General features: G+C 44.7%; 1 protein-coding gene across 1 annotated transcript; it reads right to left on the reverse strand.

Moving 5' to 3' along the window:
• Positions 1 to 14,724: 14,724 nt before the first annotated feature.
• LOC145398379 (uncharacterized) lies at positions 14,725 to 16,731 on the reverse strand. Its single transcript, XM_080271260.1, has 3 exons — positions 16,233 to 16,731; positions 15,060 to 15,654; positions 14,725 to 14,848 (listed from the first exon to the last, which is right to left on the reverse strand). The coding sequence occupies exons 1-3, from the start codon at positions 16,729 to 16,731 to the stop codon at positions 14,725 to 14,727; spliced, it is 1,218 nt and encodes a 405-aa protein (XP_080127386.1).
• Between the last annotated feature and the right edge of the window lie 7,081 nt (positions 16,732 to 23,812).

The following is a 23,812-nucleotide window of genomic DNA, read 5'->3' on the forward strand; positions in this document are numbered from 1 at the left end:
ACCTCTGCTTATCAAAATTCATTTATCCCCAGAACTAATACTCTCTGGAATTCACTTCCTGGGAGTTGCGTCCTACATACATTTAATCCTCTCGATTTTAAATCGAATTGTTATAAGTATTTTATGAATGGAGGATGCCTTTAGGCACATGGACTTATTTTTTTCATTTGTTTTTCCTACCTCCATACATTATAACAAAAAATTATATATATATATATATATATATATATATATATATATATATATATATATATATATATATATATATATATATATATATATATATATATACAGCAATATCCAGGGGCAGGATCCCACTGCTACCCGGCGCATCCCCGGTTGGTGGATAGGGGAAGGCCTTGTAGATATACGAGGTACCGTCTTAGACAGCGCGGACCATGGGACCCCCTGTAGATATATAGGGCACCGCATATAATAAATAACATGGCACAAAAATTACATCTCACCAGAAACTATGTGGCAGGGAAGTGAGACTGTCTGCCATAATCCTCCCAGAGAAGCATGAGTTCTATTGCAAATGATTTGACAGGCGTTCCTACTGGATCATCATCTATTTAAGGTCGAACCGCACTGCCTCCTGTGCTTATGGGCAGTGTTCCACCGAAAGTGAGTAGGCACTGTGTTGGTAAGTACAAACTGAAATTCATGTAGATCTATGCATACATTATAAGAAGCCTCACAGAACCTTACAAACTTGATAATGACTGAACTGGAAAACATTAGTTGAGATATTGTAGGTTTGAGTGAGACCCACAGAAAAGAAGAAAAAGTAATTCAGCTCGAAGGCAGTGGCCACCTATTTTACTACAGAGGAATGCAATATGAAAGAGTTAGTGGTGTAGGAATTCTAATTACCAGAAATCTTTCAGACAACATTGTTAAATTCAACTGTGTAACTGACAGAGCAGCATTAGTTGTCATTAGACTCTGCAAAAAATATACAGTTCTCTGAAAGTAATACAAGTGTATATATATATATATATATATATATATATATATATATATATATATATATATATATATATCATCAGGATGGTAGAGCGCCAGAACTAGACACTTTGGTCCCGACATTCAAAGGGAGGGTGACTTGCCTCACTCGTCCCCAGTTGGCATTGTGTACAATAAACCCAACCATTGGCTGGACGTTAACCTTTATGGCCCCATCCGCCTGCATAGCCTTAACATTCCAGACCACCAGGCGATATTTCATAACAAGTATATGATTGCCACTCAACGCTGTAAATGGTTTCTTATGTTACAGGAGGAACGTTAGCTTGTCACTCGATGTGGAACACCTAAAGGTAACACTAAACCGAGTGAATAGATGATTGGCGCCCCCACCTACCACAATAACTGTCTTGCTACAAGTAATGATCGTAAGCTATCCACCTACCCTCTGTAATGAAAATCAGTGTCAGGTTATTTATTGCCTAACGTACACTTTGCATACAATTAAAAATGCTCGTCATCAAATCTGATTACTTGTATTCAAGGATAATTTCGGTAACTCATGAATATACCCAAATTTTCTAATCTCTTCGCCGCCAGAAGTGTCTCCTAAGCCAAGTAAAATAATCGGTTTGGTGCAAGGATAAGACAGAAAAGACATCCCTGAACAAAACTGGTTCATGAAGTCTGTTTCTAACTCTTTCACTGCTGGAGGTCTATTCTATAAGAATAAACTAAATACAGACATCGACGCAATGCATGGGATACACGGATTTCTATTTTGTACCTTTCACAACGATGATGTATTTTTTAAAGTCGAAATCTCTTCAGAAGCTTCTACTCACTTCAGGAGAGACTCTTGGAAATGGTGAGAATATATATGTCTCTAGTTACCCTTTCCATCGCTGTTCATCTTTTAGAAGTTGAATAAAGCAGTCAGATGGTGGCAGGATAAAATATGAAATAAATTACCGGATTGAAGGGGTTCCAAAGGGTCGTGCCTATGCTGACTGAATCGTACTGAGGTAATAATGGTCTCTCTCTCTCTCTCTCTCTCTCTCTCTCTCTCTCTCTCTCTCTCTCTCTCTCTCGATAAGTTAATACCTTGACAGTAACAAGAATGGTACAGTTATTCATATATAAAACGAACTTCATCTGCAGCGGAAGAACAGAGGTGGTTGTATTGTAAAAGTTAATATCGGGGAAAAACTACATACGAAGAGAGGCAATTTCTCAGAGAAGTCAAGTTGCGGTTCTCCCGCTGTTGTGCCTTCTTTCTCTTTTTTTCGTGGATCTTACCTCACCTCCATCTTTTAGGAGGGAACTGGGGTCGGGATGATGATGGTGATGATGATCATGTTGGGAGCAGTGATGGTATTAGTGGTGGTGGTGGTGCTTGTGATGGTGTGATTATGGTGACGTTGATAACGATAAAAATTATGATGATGATTGATGATGATGCAAAAAAATGAGCACAACTAAATATTTTTGAATAAGTATCAAACGTGAATGGAAAGCGAAGATTGGTAAAAGAAAACTGAAATCTATATACCGGTAGGTTGAGAGCGTAAGCAAAATCTAAGCAAATAATATGACTTTGACAGAAATGAAAAACATCACTGGAACATGATTATCAGATTAAAAGCTCAAATAAAGGAAACGAAAAGATAATAAACTGTGTATGTTGAGAGGTCGTTAATCCCATCGGTCCGATAACTTATTTTTATTTTGTTCTTTCTACCACCAGACGATGTTATTGTGCTTCAGATATCATGCTGGTAGTAAAAGGGATAATGAAGGCTGTATCGGACTATTTCAGTCACCAAAATCTCTCCAAAGGTAAATAAAACACTCTGGCGAGAACAGTAACGCAATATGAAATCCATCATAGGAGTGAAGAGCTTAACCCTTGCCTGAGGTCTTCTTTTCCATTCCACTGTTCCAGATAACACCAGACGGTTTCGTTAAGCCTAGTGTGAGTCATGGGTGTTTTGGGATGTACTTTCACCATCACCACTCCCAGAAAATACACTAGTGCTGTAGCGTAGGTTGTTACTGCTAACACTAGGCGATTTTATTAAACCGAGAAGGAGTCACAGATGCCTGAGAATGTTAACACTACCACCTTCAGCCTCTCACGGTCGGCACCACTGTACATTGTATGTATTCCAGTTAATGCCAAATTCTTTTATTATGCTGGGAGTAAATATAGACGACTAACAGTGTTTATAGTTATATCATGAACGGTCTAATGACTGGGACAACTTCACTGCTCTACTGCAACTGACATCAGACGATTTTACTCAGCTGAGAGTGACTACAGTGCCCAAGGGTGTTAGTACTCTCACCATAAACTGAAAATTATAACATTAAAAATTGGATTATTTATTCTGACATTATTCAGGAGGTGGTGGTGAGTGAAAGCTCTTTTACAGCAGACTTGGAAAAGGTTAGACATTTGGACCAAACGAAAAACTCAGGGGAAACAGAAATTGGAATGAGCTGGATTCCTTGTTCACATGCAGTCAAGGTGAGAGTGAGAAGGTGTTAGACGGCGGTATTTTTTGTTGCAGTTCTCTAATTGTGAACTAAGATATTAAAGGCTTACGAGCACTGATATATTAGGTCATGTTACGAGCACACACACACACACACACACACACACACACACACACACACACACACACACACACACACACACACATATCACATCACATCACATCACAGCCCATGTCACCACTTGGATCCAGAAGGTATGCATCCATACTCTTGGCTCTACTATCCATAGAATCCTAGGTGCTTAGAACCATAACCCGAACCTTCCGACCACAACACCAAGCATCCTTCAAGCTTTTTGGAGAATGGATTACTCATATTCCTTGGACGAAAGCTACAACAGTTAACGATGCTGAAATTATATGGCAAAATTTCAGTTCATCCTTTACCACCACCTACCACCACTTCTTCCCCAAGAATACCCTTATGATCCACACTAATGATGTTCCCTGGATCACGCTACGCATCAAATGATTCATGCACCATTGTAACCAAACATATCGAGGCAATAACCTAATACTTTATCAGACTTTGTACAATGCAGTGATCCGCGAAATTAGAATGACAAAGAAAATATTCTATCTCAGCAAGATAGAAACAATTAAAACACTAATGTACGCAATGGTATGGAATAATCAAGGAGATGTGTGGCCTGAACAATCGGTCATGTTCGTTTCCTTGTACCAACAATCGAACCATCCTAAAAACAGCTAAGACATTAATACTCACATTGCTTCTGTCTTACAGTGCCTTCTCTGAGTGGACCTCACCCTTCTCCCCGCCTGCCTTCTAGCTCCTGCACCTCTCCCAGTCGTTGATGAACTCGATGTTTACAGAAAGTTGCAGACCTACCAGATCAAAACATCAATCACATTTTTGGATCTACCAATGAAGCTACCAAAAGAGCTTCCACTAGTCTTTAAACCACTATGCTCCATCATCTGCACCTCCATTCAGCAGTCCAAATCACCATCATCCACTTGGAAAAAATCCTGTGTCACTGCCATACCCAAAGTTACCAACCCACCCACATTCAAGGCCTTCTGCTCTAAGACGACCACTCTCATATCGTGTCTACTTTGTGGGAGCTTTCATTGCTCAATGGATTTATGAAGACAACACCAAACCTAGTTACAGAGCAGTCTGCCAACGTGAATACATCTTTCACCAACCATTTCCTAATCAGCCTGTGAAACTGAATTTGCACCAGCTTAGAAAAAAAAAAAAAAACTTCCACTGCAACCACTTTCATTGACTTCACGAAGGCAATCGACCTCGTTAACCACACACACACACACACACACACACACACACACACACACACACACACTAGTCAACAAGGCAAAGAAGATTGTTGTCAGAGCGGGTCTTGTTCCCTGAGTCGCCTTGAGCGAGAAGATCAAGCTGTTCGTCAGTGAGGCTACTTTCAGCTTCCAATCCCGCACCTGCGGTGTATCACAGGTGACCAGGATGGGACTGCTCTGTTTCGTTATCCTAATCAATAATACCCTCACCGCCACCAACCTACGATGGAAGTATGTTGATAATTCAACCATTACCCTAGCAATCAATAACACCAGCTCCGACCCAGACTACCTCATTTTGCATCAAAATCTTAACAATCTCATAGAATGGTCATGACAAAAACTTGTCACCATCCCATACCATAAGACTGTTATCATGATGTACAGTTTAACCTGGCCACTGCTCACACCGCATCTCCCTACCTCACTCTGAACGACCAACCCATGAACTGGTATTACAGTGGACAACAAATTACGCTAGGACCAACACACAGTTTCTGTCCTTCAATCGGTCTCATTCAAGCTTTACGTGTTGTGAAGACTCAAGTCCTTTGGTCTTCCAACGGTGTAACTCTGCAACATCTAACGCTCTGTCATACTTCCAGAATTTGTATATGCCTTATCGGCATGGTAACCAAGTCTTACTACAACGCAGAAGCAAACATTAGGCTAGTGTCTGTCCACAAGCATATATCAAAGATAATTCTTGGCCCGGTATATGACTACTATAATACCACGCTTCAAACTCTCAGCCTAACAACCTTCTCAGACACCCATCAAGCATACCTCCGCCAGTTTGGACTCAAACGCCCGAAACACCCTCGTCACCGCAACCTGCTCCCTCCCCCGGCCCCAGATTACCCTCACGCCATCCGTACCAGCGACAAGTTACTACCAATTAGAGCAAAAACTGATCGTTATGGGAATAGTCCTGTTCCTGCCATTGTCCAAATGGTCAACGAACACTAGCTAACAACATCTTTACCAATGTAGTTTAGTGTGTGTGTGTGTGTGTGTGTGTGTGTGTGTGTGTGTGTGTGTGTGTTTGCTCTTTTTCCTTGTGTAAACCTAGTTTTTGTCACTTTCTCTGTAAATTTGGCTGTTACATTTTCTTTAAGGCAATACACGTCATTTAACTAATGTTACAACTCAACTGTGTATGTACTCGTATGTTTTCAGCCTTAGGCCTACCTTGCCTTTAATAAGCTGTGAATTACTATTATTCTTACATTATTATTATTATTATTATTACACACGCTTATTATAACTCTCTCTCTCTCTCTCTCTCTCTCTCGAGAGAGAGAGAGAGAGAGAGAGAGAGAGAGAGAGAGATGGGCACTAACTAAATTGAATGTATTTTAATACTAAACACTAAATATATAGGAGAAATGTATTTAAATACTAAATACTAAACACATTTTATGAATTTATTTAAATATTAAATACTAAATACAACAGTTAGATTTAAATACATTTTTAAATACATTTTAAATACATACAAATTCTATTAGAGAGAGAGAGAGAGAGAGAGAGAGAGAGAGAGAGAGCCAGTCGGTACCTGGCATATGGAATAGACGTTTTCATACCAACCGTTCCCGAAATAAGCCAAACGGGCATAATTACTCGTATGCCACACTTGGCAACCCTGACCGATGGAAACATACTCGTGACTGACACCGTGTTCACTGTTCAGGGTTGCCAGATGGTTGGACGGGTTTATGGCGAAATTAACTGGTAAAAAAATATTTACATTTCTGTATTATGAGGATTTAAATACATTGTATTTAAATACTCATTAAAGAATTTAGATACTATATTTAAATACATGAAAACTGAAATATTTATAAATACAGTTCTAAATACACAAATGTACTTAAATACGTAAATACAAAGGTATTTAAAAACAGCCCAGCTCTGTATATATATATATATATATATATATATATATATATATATATATAAAATCTACCAATCTATCTATTGGCAGACGCCTTAATCCCATAAGGGGCAGCAACAAACAAATCTCCTCCAAGTCGCCCTGTCCCCCGCTATTTCACTGCCCTGCTTCTAGATCACATCCTCCTCTCTCGTATATCTCTCCTTTCCATCCCTTCATCTCATCCTTGACCTTCCCCCCACTCCACCTCACTCACATACACTCTCCTCGTCAGCCTCCCGCTTTCCATCCTCTCCACGTGGCACAAACCACCTCAGTGTGTTTCTCCAAACGCTTCCTATCATGTCGACATCCACGCCACAACGCTCTTCACTTCCTCACGTGTCAGTCTGTCTTTCCATGTGATTCCACATGCTCCTCTCAAATAACTCACTTCCACTGCTCTCACTCTTGACTTGTGTCACTCCAACAAGGTCCAAGCTTCACTTCCATACGTTAGAGTTGGTATCACCATACTGTCATGAGAAACTTTTTCACTTCCCTATTTTTTATCAATGCATTCAAAGAATCAGCAACCATTCTTCCTTGTAGTATCCTTTCAAGCACTTCACCCTCTAAATTTCTATCCTTACTTAACTCACTCCCCATGAACTTAAATGCACCAACATTTTCCATTTCCTCGTAACCCAACCTACATTCATTGACTTCACTTCTCTCAAAGACTATAACTTTACTCTTCTCTTCATTCACCTTTAGATTCCGTTTCTTACACACTCTCCTAAACTCATCCACGAAGCCCTGCAGCTCCGCTTCGTCTTCACTTAACAACAAGGTTTCATCTGCAAATAACAGTACAGGGAGTTTTTAAATACTGCCCTCTCTCATTAGGGCCGCTCCAACATCCACTGCCTTACCATGTATCTCTTTTACAACCCGATCCATATACAGACAGAAAAACCATGGAGACATGGCACAAATCCCGTTTCTATCCAACCTTCATATACAAAAATTCACTTACTTCACTATTCACATGCACTGCAGCCTTAGCACCCTCATGTATACTCTTCATGGCATTCAACTTCCCATTTACTCTATATATCCTTAATACTTCCACAATCCTTGTCTACCCACCCCGTCACATGCTCTCTCCAAATCCACGAAGGCCACATACAACTTCTATCTCTTCTCTAGAAGATCTTCCACTAAAGACCTAAGAATGAATATCTGATCTACACAACTTCTTCCGTTCCTAAAACCCCCCTGTTCTTCTCCAACTAATTCCTCTGTTATTTCCCTAACTCTGTCAATAAGTATCCTACCATATACTTTTCCAATGGCACTAGAAAGACAAATGCCCATATGATTACCACACACTTCTTTTTTCCATTCATCCTTTGTACAGGGGAATAATTATACCTGACTTCCAATCATTTGGGACTTTACCTTCCTTCCAGGCCAATCTGCACATATTCCACATCCATTCTACTGTTATCTGTGCCCCATGCTTCAGCATTTCACCACACGCTTCGTCAATTCCTGGGGCTTTCCCCATTTTGACTTTCTTCATTGCTTCCACATCTTCCGTCCTACTGATTTCTTTCTTTCTTCTCACAACCCTTTGTCTCCCAGCCATTTCCCAGCCGCTTATGCACGCATTACATTAATTCTCTATGTTCAACAATTCCTTAGAGTGTTATCTCTATCTGCTCACTTTTTCTCACTTCTCCACTAGTAATTGGTCATTTTATCTTTCACTCCCGACTAGCTTCTATGACACTCTGTTTAACTCTCTTTACCTCTTTCCAGAACATTTTCTTACATTTCCTCCACTTTACACTCAGATTCCTTCCAAATTTCTCATCCACTTTCTTCTTACTCTTTCTTACTAATCTTTTCACCTCTCTCTTCCTCTCTTAATACAACTCTCTCTTCTGTCTTCCACACCCCTGTTTCAAATCCACCCACTATATGCGTTCATCTTTTGTGCCATAGCCTGTCTCACCTCTTCATTCCACCATGCTGTTCCTTGCACCCCTATTCGTCTTCTCTTTACTCTCACATGCCGCACAGATTTCTTCTGTGAATATCTTGCACACACCTTCCACGTCCCCCATCTGCTCCAATCTATATTTACCCAATCGCTCCTCCAGTTCTCTCTTATATTCTGCCCTTTTTCCATCTCTTGCAACCTTTCCACCCTCCTTGTATGAACTACGTCCTCCTGTCCTTCCCCTCTTCTATTCCTCCATTTCATCTGAACTTTGATTATTTATATATATATATATATATATATATATATATATATATATATATATATATATATATATATATATATATATATATATATATATATATACAGTATATATAGTTTCAATCTATTTATCTGTCTGACTGACAGACAGACAGGCAGACAGTCAATGGCAGGTAGAACTAAGAGCAGTTATGTAAAAATGGATGGGTGAATATATATATATATATATATAGAGAGAGAGAGAGAGAGAGAGAGAGAGAAAAAGAGAGAGAAAGAGAGAGAGAGAGAGAGAGAGAGAGAGAGAGAGAGAAGATAGATAAAATAGATTAATACTGTTACTCGAAAGATAGATACATAGGCAGGTAAGTAAGTTGACAGGTAGACAGATTGATAAATGACAATCATACAGTGAAGAGAAAGGGCAACAGACCGTACTTCCATATATAAAGTGCCCAGAAAATTCCTTTATGTATAGCCTGCACAAATGGGAGTGTCACAAGACTTAACAGTGATTGAACTTCCTGGAACTCACAGATATGGCCACAACTAATATATCCAAGACTGACTGAAACAAAGCCATCGGGGATGAATGTTGAATTATATATACAGCTGCCTACAATAATATCGACCCACTGTTCAGTCCGACATTTATGACACACGTAGATAGTATTCTGAAAAAAAAAAAAAAAAAAAAGTTCGAAAGATTGCCAAATAGGGTTTCGAATGTTTCGTTATATATCGTAAGGACCTAACTTGATATTGCGCTCTGCAGCTGTGTATAGCATTATGGGTGGTCGTAATGTGGATGAATGTGTGTAAAATGATGTAGTGATGTGTGCAGACAAATGCATCTGATGAATGGCTGCCGGAGACTATTTTTCAGGTATGGGATAGACGTGTGTGTGTGTGTGTGTGTGTGTGTGTGTGTGTGTGTTACTGTCCACTATGATGCTAGGAAGTGCATGGGGTAGAGGTGGTGTAAAAGTCTGATACGGCTTTGGGATTTCTGATCTGCTTGAACGTTTGATTCAGCAGATTTGATAAACAAGTATTTCAGTTCTTGCAGATGCAAGTCGTTGTTGTTGTTGTTTCGACCCCAGGCTCATCTGAACGTGAACTTCATTAACTGAAAACTGAATTTCCCTAGTTCTGCAGTCCACCATCCTCCTTTCCTGGGGTAGGGTGTGAGTTGAGTGATGTTTGTACGACTGAGCAGCGAACTTCAGCAACGTATGTACAATGAACAGAAAAGCTGCCTGGTTATATCAGTGTCACCGTGTCAATTCTTTCGTAAGTGAAATGTTCATTTTTATTATTAATTTCAAAATCATTCATTATAAAATGCCGTCACCCCGGCCAAGATGAATTGTGAATTCCCTCCCTTTATAATATGAATGCTGGCATTAATGATACACCAGTGAGGGAGAACGAGGATTATGAATAGAGAAAGACCTGGTGGTGTGGCTCTCTCTTCATCACCACTGCCTCTGCTTCTTCACTCCCCTTTTCATTCTCTAAAAATATTGCGCGAATCCCCGGTAAGACTTGCACCTTTTTGACATTTACGATTTGTTCGTGGTTTTCTATTCCTGCAGGCTAGAGGATGGCGGTGGGAAGATATATTTATGTGGCCTCGGGATCGTTGGCTTCGTTGTCGGGTCGCTCAGTGGGAATACCGCTGCTAGGATACCGTGCTCCCAACACTGAACCCCTTCTCTAAGACTATCTCAGTTTCAATTTTATTCTTGACGCTTCCAGACTAGGCACGTTTTATATTTGAAAAGGGTAGACACAGTCGAAACGAAGTAGTCAAGACATTAATAGTAGTAGTAGTAGCAGTAGTAGTAGTAGCAGTATTGTAGTAATACTAATAGGTATAATAACCTTGGTTCATCTGAATATGAACCCATTGGACTGCAGATTGAATACTCCTTTTCTTCTGCAGTCCAACATCTTTTTTCGGAGGATATGAAAGGGAGTAAAGAACGCTTGTATAACTGGCAGCTCCCCCGCCCTGTTATAATGGTATACAATATATATTGTATACAAACACACACAGGATTCATCCTCTGACTAAATATAATTTGTTTACACAGGAATAACAAGAAGAGGAAAATGTTGAATCTTTCAACGACTCATTTTTTTCTGTAATGAGGGGTTTCGTTGCCTGCTTAACCTGCGTCGCGCCAAGGTGTTGCTGTTGTTGTGGCACCAGGGTCATCTGAAACTATTAGCCAGTGACCTACAGACAAAAGTTACCCGTATCCTGCAGTCCACCATCCTCTTTTTGGGGGATAGGGAGAGAGCTGATGGCGTTTGTATAAGTAGGCAATGGAGCCACCGGGCTGTGTGGATGCCACCGTGCAAAGTCAGATGGGGGTGGAGATGTGGGCGTGGTGAACAATGGAAAGGATGGCATGTGTCTGAATGTTAGCCGCCCGGCTGACTAGATCAGGATAATATACATTGTTAAAAAAGGTGTTGTAAGATTACCGATTTAAGTATCGTGAAAGTTTACAAGTATTTCAGAATTTCCTCAGATTTAGAAAGTATCAGTAGGCTGAAGAAATGGGTTTCGAGGAAAAAGAAGTGGGCGGGATGAGCTGGAATTGTGGTTGAGGATGGGGGGAGGCCGTGAGAATGTGTCCTGTGAAAATGAGTACTGTAGAATGTCTAGTTTTAGTACAGTGACGGAAAACTTCTAAACTTTATCCAACAAGGATAAGGTGACGTTGCAATTAATATATCATGTGTTTTCTCGAAGCAAGAAAACTCACGGGAGAAACTGAACGTAACTGTGAATCAGACCCGTACCTTGTTAGAGCGATTGTCTAATCTACTTGCTTCATATGTTGCAGGAGGAGGAGGAGAAGGCTTATGATTAATGGCTGTTGAAAACACGTGTGTCATGAGGGTAGGCAACTAGTTTTTACTCTATTTCAAGCTTAACCTGTAATTTCGTCACGCAATCATTTAATTTACATCCAGATCCCCGATTGTACTGCTGAAAGAACAGAGACTAAAGGAAACAAACTTTGTTCAACGATCTGACCAACCCGAGGACTGAACACAGATCTGCCGGTTGCGAGTTGGAGATGCTATCTCTGCACTACCAGGCTCCCCTCACATTGTGGCTTATGCTGAGTTACGGCTTCTCGTTTTCTCTGAAGGCGTTATCAGTGTTTCTCTTCCCCGTCGTTTGAAATCAATGGCGCTCAATTTATCAAGCAAATGTGGCCTTGAGCCTCGTCCAGAATACATCTTAATAGCCACACCCTAACCCATTTACTGTAGCTCGTTCACTCGGATCTTACAAAGATCCTAACTTTTTTTTTTTTTTAGCTTTTCTTTAATGTAGTCAGACTGAAGCTTTGACCTGTCTATTAACCAAGGACACTGATTAAAACCTAACAACCAAGTCTCACTGAATTTCACGCAACCACACTCTCTAATTGCATGAGTGATCAAGTTCCGCCAGATAAAAATTCACCGTCCTCGCAGAGAAGCAGTTAGCAGCTGTTCTGATTAGCGATTGTCCTCTCCAGTCAGCAGAGGAGAGTCATGAAGCAAGGTCATTCATCAAGGTCATTTCATGCAACGCTCGTGTCAGGTTGATGCTCAATGTAATTAATGTAATCAGAGGTAATGATGGAGGTCAGCCCTGGAAACGAGAGGGCTGTCACTTGTTGCGGTTCCTACGGCCTTCAGCGGGTGGGTGAGGCGAGGAAGGGGAGGGGCGGATAAGGGAGCAGGAGTAGGGACTACATAGGACTACAGGGGATTATATTGAGATAACAGGAGACTTCTTATCCCATGACGAGTTTATCTGTTAGAAAAAATTCAACTTCCTCGACGATACAACCAACGGATAGAAAAAGAAATGAGGAGAGGTCGCCCTCACTCACAACACCATCCTTTAAAACCGGGTGGGAAAAAAAAAAAAAAAACGCTATGCTTGACAGAAGAATAAGCATGAAAAGTTCATAGAAGAGGCAGAAAAGGAGCGATTGTGCGCTATGGATTATCTACTTACAGATCTGATATTACAAAAAAGCAAACTCAGTCGCCTCACGTTCTCGTTATTAAGCAAACGTCTCACAGTCGTCGGCATACACTTCGACCTGGAATTACTCAGCTATAGCATAGAGTCTCAAGATATTTGTCTAGCCGACTTTTAAATGTATCAATAGTTTTTGCACAAGCAGTTATTGCTATTAGCCTATTCCATTGTTCAACTATGTGAATATTATATATTTTTTCCCCTGCAATTGTATTGCATCTCATGCTTTTGAGCTTCATTCCATTATTTATAGGAACAGCATCATAATGTATTTCGAGCAATTTAACATATTTTAACATCGTCAAATTTATTAAGAACTATACTTGAATCAGATCTCCCCTGAAGTCGTCGCTTTTTTAGAGAAAAGATATTCAGTTTCCTAAGTCGTTCTTTTTGGATAAATTTCGCAGCGATGGGATCATTATCGTGGCTCTGCGTTGCACTCTCTCGAGTCATCTTCGTCCATAATTAGATTCGGGGACCACTGCTGCACAGTGGGTGTGGTTCATTTAATGATGTATGAAGCTTAGAAATCAAGTCGGGCGTTTTTGATAAAAGTTTCTCGTGATGAAACCGTGCATTTTGATTGCCTTGCTACTGGCTGCTATACACTGTTTAGAGTTTCTGGGGCCGTAACTGGTAATAGCTTCTAAATCCTTCTCTTTCTTTACTCCTGTCAGTAAGGTATTGAACATGCGATATTCCTGCTTAATGTTTCTGTCGCCAACGAACATTACCTTACCTTTTTATATTAAAATTCATCAGCCATTTTTCACTCGAGTTTATTAACTTATCCCGGTCGCTTTTTTATTTACTTAATCTTCAATCTTCGTGTAATCTTCAAATTTCGCTGCCATGGAAACGAGTTCATTTACTAGATCTTTGATATAAACAGGGAAAAGATCTGACCCTTGACGAACTCCTCTTGTTACAGCTAGCCAATCTAATGATTCGTCATTTATCACAACACGGTGCTTGCGATTCATTAACGAATCACCAGTCCATGATCATAATTTGTTAGAGCGTCCATGAGCTTTTTTTTTTTTTTTTTCTAGTTGTCTTAGATGGAGGACGTTATGAAGTTTCTGGTAATCTAGGTAGGTGACATTCAGAGGAAATTTCTTGTCACAGTTGTCATATTTTCATACGTTTCTAAAACATTCAAGCAAATTTTTGAGGCATGCTCTGTGATTACGAAACCCGAGCTGATTGTTATAAGATTATGCTTATTAAGGAGCACAATAATGATTACCAGCCGCGATAGCGAAGCTGGTATTGTTTTCGGTTTGCCTGTCTGTCTGTGTGTCTCTGTGTCTGTTAGCACGATAAATTTGCAGCTGCTCAATATATCATCACAAAATTTTACATGTGTGCAGTAGGGATGAAAATCTAGGACGAGTTCGAAGTTGGTGAAAGTAGATCAAAGTCAAGGTTATATTCCGAGCCACTCTAGATTTGTATTGGCTCGAGGCTGGTGTGATTTCCCCGTTGGGGGGGACCTCCAGTTTCTCTCTCTCTCTCTCTCTCTTTTTTTTTTAACACATTTTTGTATACTGCTGACTTTAGACTTACTGGGCGGTACTTTGTGGCGCTTGATGTTGTTTGGATATTTGCCCCACAACATAGGTGGGGATACGGGCAAGCAAGAGAGCCCGTCAGAGATGCGCATGACTCGCGCGAACTTGAATTAGCGAGGGGGAGGATAGTCCCTGACCGTGCGGAGTAGAATGTTGAATGGAGCACGGGCAACAATGCCAGCAGCATCCATAAATTCATCCCCAGACCGAGCCAGGGCTGTGTCGAAGTGAGGCCTGAGCATGGTAGTGACAGGGCAGTGAAGCAGATAATGAAGGAGTGGCTCCTCAGATCTGGCTAGACAATGGGTGCACGGGTCTGGCTCTGCATCCAACAATCTGTTTATAGCAGGGAAACCCCAGACGCAAGCACCGGAGTCTCACTACAAGGTAATTAGGTATACTTGGGGGGGGTAACAGCAGAGAATAGGAAGAGGTGGTGGCATACCATGTAGCAGAGCGAGAGCCCTCCGTGACCCAAAGCCGATGGTCCTCTAGAGACAGCCTGCCGATGGTAGCAGTTAGAATGCAGATGAGGTGCGAGGGGCCGGGGCACAGTGGGAATGTGACGTCAGGGAAAGAGCAAGCTGAGCGTGCTGCGTCATCCGCAAGCTCATTGCCACCAATACCAACATGTCCAGGGAGCCAGTGAAAGATGATAGTTGCGCCCCTGCGGACAAGAAGGGATGCAAATGTATGGATCGCCATCAGAAGAAAGATGTTGTCCCAAAGTGAGAAAGAGCGTAGTCTCTGAAGGGAGGAAAGAGAATCAGTGTGAATTATGACTCGATGGTGATGATGGTGATGAGCATGGCGCAAAGCACCCAAGATGGCAGCAAGCTCCGCTTGGAATGCGGAGACACCGTGGGAGAGTCGCCAAGATTCCACCAGTTGCCCAGAGACAAAGGCTGCTCCAACAGCACCATCAGAAGAAACTGAGCCATCAGTAAAATAGATGGCTGAGTCCGGTAAAGCCAGAGTCGCTACTCTACTTAGACCCTCCTGACGGAGGAGTGCCAGAATGGAGGAGCGAGGTTTAGCCTCTGAGGGACCGAGAATGTGAAAAAGAGGGGGATCCCATGGTGGTGGATCAGCATATCCAGGAAAGGGGGAGTCAAGATCGTGACAGAGGCTCGCAGCAACTCCCAATCCATGAATGATAACAGCCGTATTGCGGGCCCAGTCACGTTGAGGGGCCTGCGCAGGTGGTCAGCACACAAGGCGTTTTAAGAGGGCTGAGACAGGCAGGTGGGGCCAGCACTGCACCAGCTGCAGTGATAATTACCACCCGCAGCGCAATACGATGTGCCAGAGATGGCAAACCACCCTCCATTCACAGATTAATGACCCGGGTCCAACGTGGAGCACCCAGCATGACACAGAGTGCATCGTTCTGGATGACCTCCAGAGATCTAGATACTGGTGGAGCAAGTCCAGTCAGACAGATGGCGCTGTAGTCCACCAGAGATCAGATGGCGTGAATATAATAGGTCCAGAGGACAGAAAACGATGCCCCCAAACTACGCCTGGAGAGGTATCGAAGAGCAGCCATGCAGGTAGAAGCACGTTCCCTCAGGCACCGAACATGGCAAACGAAGGTGAGTCCCCCATCTAGCCAGACCCCCAGATACTGGTGGATGGTGATAAGGGAGAGCTGATGACCTCCAAGCAGCATTGGGAAAGTCTGGGGGGCGGAGGCCAAACGACAGACACTTCGTCTTGGCAAAATTGATCTTCAGCCCTAGCTCGGTGCACTTGGCATACAGCCGAGAAAGGGCCAAGTCTGCCTGTGTGAAGCAGTCCCTCCTTGTTAAGACGAGGGCCAGATTGTCGGCATAGCAGAGAAGAGTTATGCCAGGCCCATAGTCCACAGTTATGAGCCCCTCCATAAGGACGTTAAAAAGGAGAGGGCTCAAAACGCTCCCCTGGGGGGTGCCATTGGGATGGAGATGAATAGGGGAGAGGTGCCCCTGAAAGCGGACCTCTGCAGTGCGATCACGGAAAAAGTCCCGGACCCAAGATAAAAGCCTGCCTCCCACAACCCTGGCCACAAGAGCCGCCAGGATGACCGTGGGGCTTGCCAGTTCAAAGGTCTGCTCAAGGTCGAGGAAGACAGCCATTCCCCTTCCTCCCCTCAGCTCCCCAAGGAATGACGCAAGGCAGTGAGTGGCACTCCTGCCTGGATGGTAAGCATAAATCCTTGGGTGCAGCGGTCCCAGGCAGCAAGCAAGACGGCCCGCACAACCCTCTCAGCCGTCTTGGCAACACAGCTGAGAAGGGAGATGGGGCGCATGGCGGAGGGATCGCGAGGCTTCGGAATTGGTTGGATGACAGCCATCTTCCACAGCCTTGGCAGACACCCCTCAGACCACGAGAGGTTGAGCAGATCAAGTAGATGCTCGGTACCGCAATCTCCAGCACGGGACAGCACAGAGTACTTGAGCCCGTCAAGCCTCGGTGCAGTGTCCTCCCGGCAAAGCTCTCCGCTGGTGACTGGACAGCCAGCAGGGTCAGGCCTATCACATGCTGCCTGAATAGCTGCAGTGCAAGAGGTGGACAGCTGCACCTGTAGGGCTCTGACAGACTGTAGGAGATTGGAAGAGGCAGAGCGGTCAGAAAAATGCTGAGCAAGACAGCCGGTCTCAGCGGCAGGGTCAGGATGGGAAGGCGGATGAGGAGGACGTGGATCAGAGACGGACCTGATTCTCCCCCACATCTCACGGAGAGTGGAGTGAGAGTCTAGGGTACGACACCATCTGATCCATGCCTCCTCTTTAAGGCGACGATTCTCGGAAACCACATGCCGAGTGACAGCAACAAGGTACCGGAGGTGTGGAGATGTACGGCGCTGCCAGTATTGCTTGCATGCCGCATTGAGCCTCCGGTTCAATGCCTTGACCCTGTTGCAGTAAAACTAGCCGTCTTGGTAGCACCTCGCCGAGCGCCTCTGCAATGGAATGGCAAGAGTGGCAGCTTGTGAAAAAATACTCGCTACTTGATCCGCTCGGCTCTCGAGGTCTGAGGTGGGAGATGTTGCAAAGGCCGCCGTGAATGCACGGTCAAAGGCCGCCCAATCTGCTTTGCGTAGGTCCCTTCATGGCGAGGGAGGTGGGGGAGGCAGGAGGGGGGCGAGAGGCAGGCCAACAATAAGAGCAAAGTGGTCACTCGCAAGGTGGGGATGGAGTGACCATGACGCCAGGCCTACCAGTGGGGCTGAAACAAAGGAGAGATCGAGGCGATCTCCCCCAATATGGGTGGGCACTGCTATGTTATTTAGGAGGGAGACACCATTCATCTCCTCCAGAACTAAAGAAATATGCTGTCCTGCTTCATTGGACTGAAGAGGCGATGATAGAAGGGCGTGGTGGGCGTTAAAGTCACCCACTATATACACAGCTTCCCTGGCAGCCTGGGAGAACTGATCACCCAACTCCAAGGTGCCCCTCTGGCTCCGGTATACATTATATACCATCAGGGGTGACGTTGCCAGGTGTAGAACCACGCCATGGACCTCAACATCAGATCCACAGAAAGGAGAAGGGTCACAATCTGTGCATGCAATGTGGTCCTGGACTAGAACGGCACACCCTCGTGTGACTCCACGAACATACAGGAGGAGATGGGTGATGTAACCTGAGAGACAAAAAGTGGAACTATCTGGGAGCAGGGTTTCCTGCAGTAGGATGACATGAGGGCGGTCCCTGTTGGCCGCCTCCTGCAGAAGCGGGAGCTTGTGCCATGCTCCTAGACAGTTCCATTGAAGGAGTCGAAGGGGGGAGCCGTCCCGCCATCCGGAGACAGACAGAGACGCACGTCCTCCAGCAAGGGAGGTGAGGCCATGTCTGTTGAGGGCGCCACCGCGGGCGTCGGTTGTTGCTTTTGAAGGGGGCGAGGCCAACTCTGCTGAGGGGTGGAAGATAGGGTGGCGGCATTTCGGGCCTTTGCTCGCTTGAAAGAGAGAGCCGGCCTGTGTGGGGGAGTCCATGGCCCCCCTGTAGAGTGAGCTGGGCGGCGAGGGGCAGGATGGGCGCCGAGGCCTTGCAGCTTCCTGTCGATCGCTTGATCAATGATGCGATCGGCAGCAGAGGCGATCAAGGCCGCCTTTAGAGTAATCCCCAGTTTGAGGGAGACGGCTTTGGCAACGGCCACCACAATCTGGGAACCCAGGTCCCACAGATCCTCCGCCGTGAAAGTGAGGATCACTGAAGCAGGAGCAGTGGGTGGGCTGGGCGTGGAGCTGGGTGGTGGTGGCAAAATTGTCGGTGGCTGACAGGGCGTCGCAGTAGGAGGTGGTGGCAAAGTGGTCAGTGGCTGACTGGGTGCCGCTGTGGGTGGTGGTGGTGAGACAGACAGCAGCGGGCGGTGAATCTCAGAGGTGGTCTGGCCCACAGTGAGAGCTGAGGGCAAGGGAGGGAAGTCCTGGTTGCTGAGGGCTGGTGGGCGTTGAGCGAGAGGGCGGTGCTGTTGTCCCCAGACAAAAGTGCCTGGGGGAGCCGGATTGGCGCTGGCAGCCTGGTGCTCTTGCACAAAAGCAACCTGCCTCTCTCAACCCTGGTTCACGTGTTGAACCCTCGTGGGGCAACTGCAGTGCCAGGCGTGATGTCGACCTGAGCAGTTAGGGCACTTGGCAGCAATCGGTTCTTTGGCCTTGAACCGCTGCAGGCACTGTTCCGTATCGTATGTACCACTGCACATGCTGCAGATGACGGGGCGGTTGCAGGTGGCACGGTGGTGCCTGTAGCGGTGGCACCGGTAACAGTACAGTGGTTCCGGCGTGAAGGGGGGAAGATGGAAAGTTCCCCAATTGCCCAGGTCAAGAGATGGCACGAGAGGCCCCCCGCAGGGTCACACAGACCTGCGGTGTTTCCTCCCTTGTTTGCTGATTTTCGCAGCGCTCCACTGCCTCTACAAGAGGATGCCATAAGAGGATATCCATTGGCATGTGCTGGGGATATCCCATGATTGTTGCCTTCATAGTGTTGGCGCCCTGAGGGAGCTTGAAGAGCCTGACAATTGGGGCGTCCTCCTCTGCCACTGCCTTCAGGCGTAGGTATGACTCCTCCTCAGTGGGGATCAGCATGCAGCTGTCGCCTCGTCCATAACAATTCGTGGCTGTAAGGCCAGGTAGATGTTGCTCCAGGGCCGCGACCGCATCGTAGCTCATGTTGTGACCGTCCTGGAGGGGAACAAGAAAGGCCAGGAAGGACGAGCGAGGAGGAGGAGGCACGACTGAGACCGAGGGCCAATGAGCAGAGGGAGGCCGCCCTGGTGCCAAAGTCCTGGATGCAGGAGGAGCGGCGTTTCCCTGCGGCGCTCGCCGTAGTTTTCGCGCCACAGTGATCAACCCGTCAGCGTCAGGAGAGGCAACAGAGCAAAAGGGGCAGCTTCAGCAGGAGAACTGTCAGCCATGGGTGACTGCAATGCAGGCTCCATTGCATGCACCCAAAGCAACAGGTGGAGATGGCTTGGCAGTGATAGGTGCTTGGCAGCAAGGGCGCTCAGCATGAAAGGCAGCTGTACGGGCAGCACCAGATGGCGAGTTGCCGGAGATGGAAAGAGGAGCCGAAACAGCTGACTCCATCGGCTTGTGGACACGTGCGACCTTCGTTGCACGTGCCGAAGTGGTGAGGGAGGCTGAGGTGATAAACCGTGTGCGGGGAACAGGACCTGTCGGCTGAAGAGAAGCAGGGGAGTCAGAGACGTAACCAGATTTGATGAGTGAGAGCTTGCGTCCGTGAGACGCCGCTCTCACTTCACACCTGGAGTGACTGCAGGGTGAGACATCCTCTGCTTCGAAGGGGATGGGCGGGCCGGCCCTATGGGCCTGGGGATCTAGGTCCATCTCATGTCCCTGAGGGACAGACACACAAACACACACAGACGTCACTCACAAAGACACCGAAACAGATACACCAACACTCACTCTCAAAACATTAAACCAAGAAAAAACCGGCAGGTCCCTACAGTGACGGGCTACCTATGCTCCCTGCCCTCTAAAGGGCGACGTAGGAGGCCTCGCCACTGCCCTTTTCGGGTCTTCCCTAATCTAACAGAGCCGTCCTCTGCGCTTCCTATAACCAGGCCCTAATGGCCCTCCCTCATGGAAATGCCCTAACGGCAGCCCTCCAGGGTTCGGCTTAGTACCACTCAGAGAGACACTAACGGCAGCCGGGAAAAAAAAAAACACTCACACACCCACAAACACACACACAAAACACCCACCCACACACACACACACACACACACACACACAAGCATGCAGGGTCTATCCGTCAGAGACAGAGTTCACCCAAAAACAAGAAAAAATAAGAAAAATCGCCTTAAGTAAATTAGGCTAAGTCCTGGAAGGACAAAAAACAGGAAAAACTCCCGAAAATTCTTCCTCAATAAATGCGGTAAAGTCCAAAGCTATAGAGAGACTGGCCAGAGGTCTGCATGCTACGAGAGCAAGCCTGGGAGTGTTTGTGGCGCGTTTTTTTTACCGCCCTTTTAAAACATCGGTGATACATTAGCGTACTCTGCATTCAGTTAACTATGTACTGAATATTTTATTTATAGGAAAGTTTGGCTGTGACTTCGTTGATTGCTAATTTATCACCTTCTGATCCTGAGAGAACCGATTGTGGGATAGGAATGTTTGCGTTATGTTCTTTAATGAAACCAATGTTGAAGGAGTCCTTCAATGTTGTTGCTATCATTCGGTTATTATGAACAACGTCACTTCCCCACTTTATTAGAAGGTCTATGCTATCTTCTACATTATTCTTGCTCTTCACATAATGAAAATACTATTTAGGGTTTGACTTTGCTATATGAGAAACTTTGCCTCAGATTATCGTTTAATTTTCCAAGACATTTTCGTACACTGCCGCTGTAATTTAAGATAATCGTGACTGTAACTGTAATTTCCTGCACGTTTGCATTTTTTACATGTTCTTATCTTGCAACCGAATATTTCTTTATCATTCATTGACATGGTTGACATATCAACGTGGTTACTTCGCAGGGTAATTCTCCATATAATTTCTAGTTCTATAGGCATCAGTTGATCTGTGAATATTTATTACATTTCTTTGACGTTAACCACCTTTAGTAACTTAATGCAGCTGGTGTAGCCAATTTCCATTCTGGAACCATACTACAGTATGTAACCACACCTTCATAATTTCTTGAACTTGCAAACTAAAACTACCAGTGTATAACTATAACTATAACTATAACTATATATATATATATATATATATATATATATATATATATATATATATATATATATATATATTGAAAGCCTGATGAATGGGGATAGAGATAGCAGAGCCGCTGTAAACATGATTGGTTCTGGGTGTGTGCAGAGAAGGAATGCAGTGCCGGGAGACGTGAAACTCGCACAGGTGAAGAGCGCTGTGAAGCGGCTGAAAAATGGGAAAGCAGCTGGGGTTGATGAGGTGTATGCAGAGATGCTTAAATGTAGTGGAGAGAATGGAATGAAGTGCTTGTTGGAGATATGTAAGAAGGCATGGATGAGTGAAGCTGTGCCTGCAAAGTGGAAAAAGGCTGTGATTGTATCCCTGTACAAAAATAAAGGTGAACGAAGTGAGTGCAACAACTATCGTGGCATAAGCTTACTGAGTGTGGTAGGGAAGGTATATGGAAGAATTATTATAGAGAAAGTAAGAAAGATATCAGAAGTCCTAGTGAGTGATGAACAGGGTGGCTTTAGGAGTGGCAGAGGATGTGTGGGCCAAATATTTGCAGTGAGACAGATAGTAGAGAAGGCTTGTGAGAGGGACCATAAGGTGTTTATGGCATTCAGGGATCTGGAAAAAGCATGCGACAAAGTGGACAGAGAAGGACTGTGGAAAGTTTTACGCATGTACGGTGTAGAGGGTAAGCTGTTAGGTGCCGTCAAGAGTTTTTATGATGGTAGTGAAGCATGTGTCAGAGTTAATGGGGATCTAAGTGAATGGTTCACAATCAGTGTGGGCGTGCGACAAGGTTGTGTGATGTCCCGATGGTTGTTCAATGTATATATAGATGGAGTGATGAGAAAAGTGAAAACACGAGTAATGAAAAGAGGGATGGCATTGGTAATGAGTGGTGATGGATGGAATATCTCAAATTTGTTGTATGCTGATGATGCAGTGCTGCTTGCAAGCACCGGACAAGAACTTGGTAGGCTAGTGCAGAGTTTTGCTGATGTCTGTAAGCGTCGTGCCTTGAGAGTAAATGTAGAAAAGAGTAAAGTGATGGTTACTGAGAGAGAAGGTGACTCCCAGTGCAATGTAACTGTGAGTGGAGAGAGACTGGAATTAGTGAGAGAGTTCAAATACCTGGGTACAGTGATAGAAAAGAGAGGAAAATGTGCAAAAGAAGTTGAAAGTAGAGTGACACAAGGAAGAAAAGTTCTTGGTGCAATGAAGGCCTTGATAAGAAACAGAGGCTTGAGTGTTGCAGCTGCACGAGGCTTGCATGAAGGAGTGTTAGTGCCAACTTTAACATATGGATGTGAGACTATGGTGTGGCATGAAAATGAAAAGTCAAGAGTAAGAGCAGTGGAGATGGGACTGCTGAGGAATGTATGTGGAGTACAGAGGATGGACAGCATACAAAATAATGTGATTCGTGAAAGATGCGGAGTGAGGAAATCGGTGAACACCAGAATTTAAGAGAGTGTACTGAGATGGTATGGTCATGTGGAGAGAATGGATAACAATAGAGTGGTGAAGAAGGTATATCTGAGCGAATTCGGAGGGAGGAGGCGAGGTAGGACAAGGAGAAGGTGGAGAGATATGGTGGATGAATCTGTGAGGAGAAGAGGTTTGGAAGTCGGTGAGGCTAGGGAACTGACAGGAGATCGAGCTGGCTGGATGAATTTTGTGAGATGTGCATGATCAGGGATTTTGGGCACCCCTTTTTAACCCTTACACCGCGGGCTTGTTTTGCTTTGACTTGGCGGCTCCCGCGGGCATATTCGCGCTCCGACAGACTACCTAAAAATATTCGCCAAAAATCAGTTATTAGTCCTAGAATACTAAAATCAAATATACTTATGGCACATACATTCAGCTTTCTCCTTGGGTGTTTGTTGAGCCTTCGTCGAGTACCGTAGGACTTGTGGAGACCTCTGAAGTTGGGTAACGAAGTCTCCACTTTACACTTCCCTACAACTCGTAGTATGATTACCACAGCCTGATATTATCA

The sequence above is a fragment of the Coenobita brevimanus genome, chromosome 5 (assembly GCF_032717465.1).
Source record: "Coenobita brevimanus isolate Jiangsu-jjx chromosome 5, ASM3271746v2, whole genome shotgun sequence".
NCBI classification, from domain to species: domain Eukaryota; kingdom Metazoa; phylum Arthropoda; class Malacostraca; order Decapoda; family Coenobitidae; genus Coenobita; species Coenobita brevimanus.

What these genes read in the sequence shown, in the direction of transcription:
- LOC145398379 (XM_080271260.1), bottom strand. Translation starts at nt 16,731, where the DNA reads ATGGCTGTCTTCCTCGACCTTGAGCAGACCTTTGAACTGGCAAGCCCC. An exon ending in CCATCCACCAGTATCTGGGG is followed by an intron (nt 15,655 to 16,232) that starts GTCTGGCTAGAT and finishes TCGGTCCCTCAG; the next exon opens with AGGCTAAACCTCGCTCCTCC. An exon ending in GGCTCTCGCTCTGCTACATG is followed by an intron (nt 14,849 to 15,059) that starts GTATGCCACCAC and finishes TACCATGCTCAG; the next exon opens with GCCTCACTTCGACACAGCCC.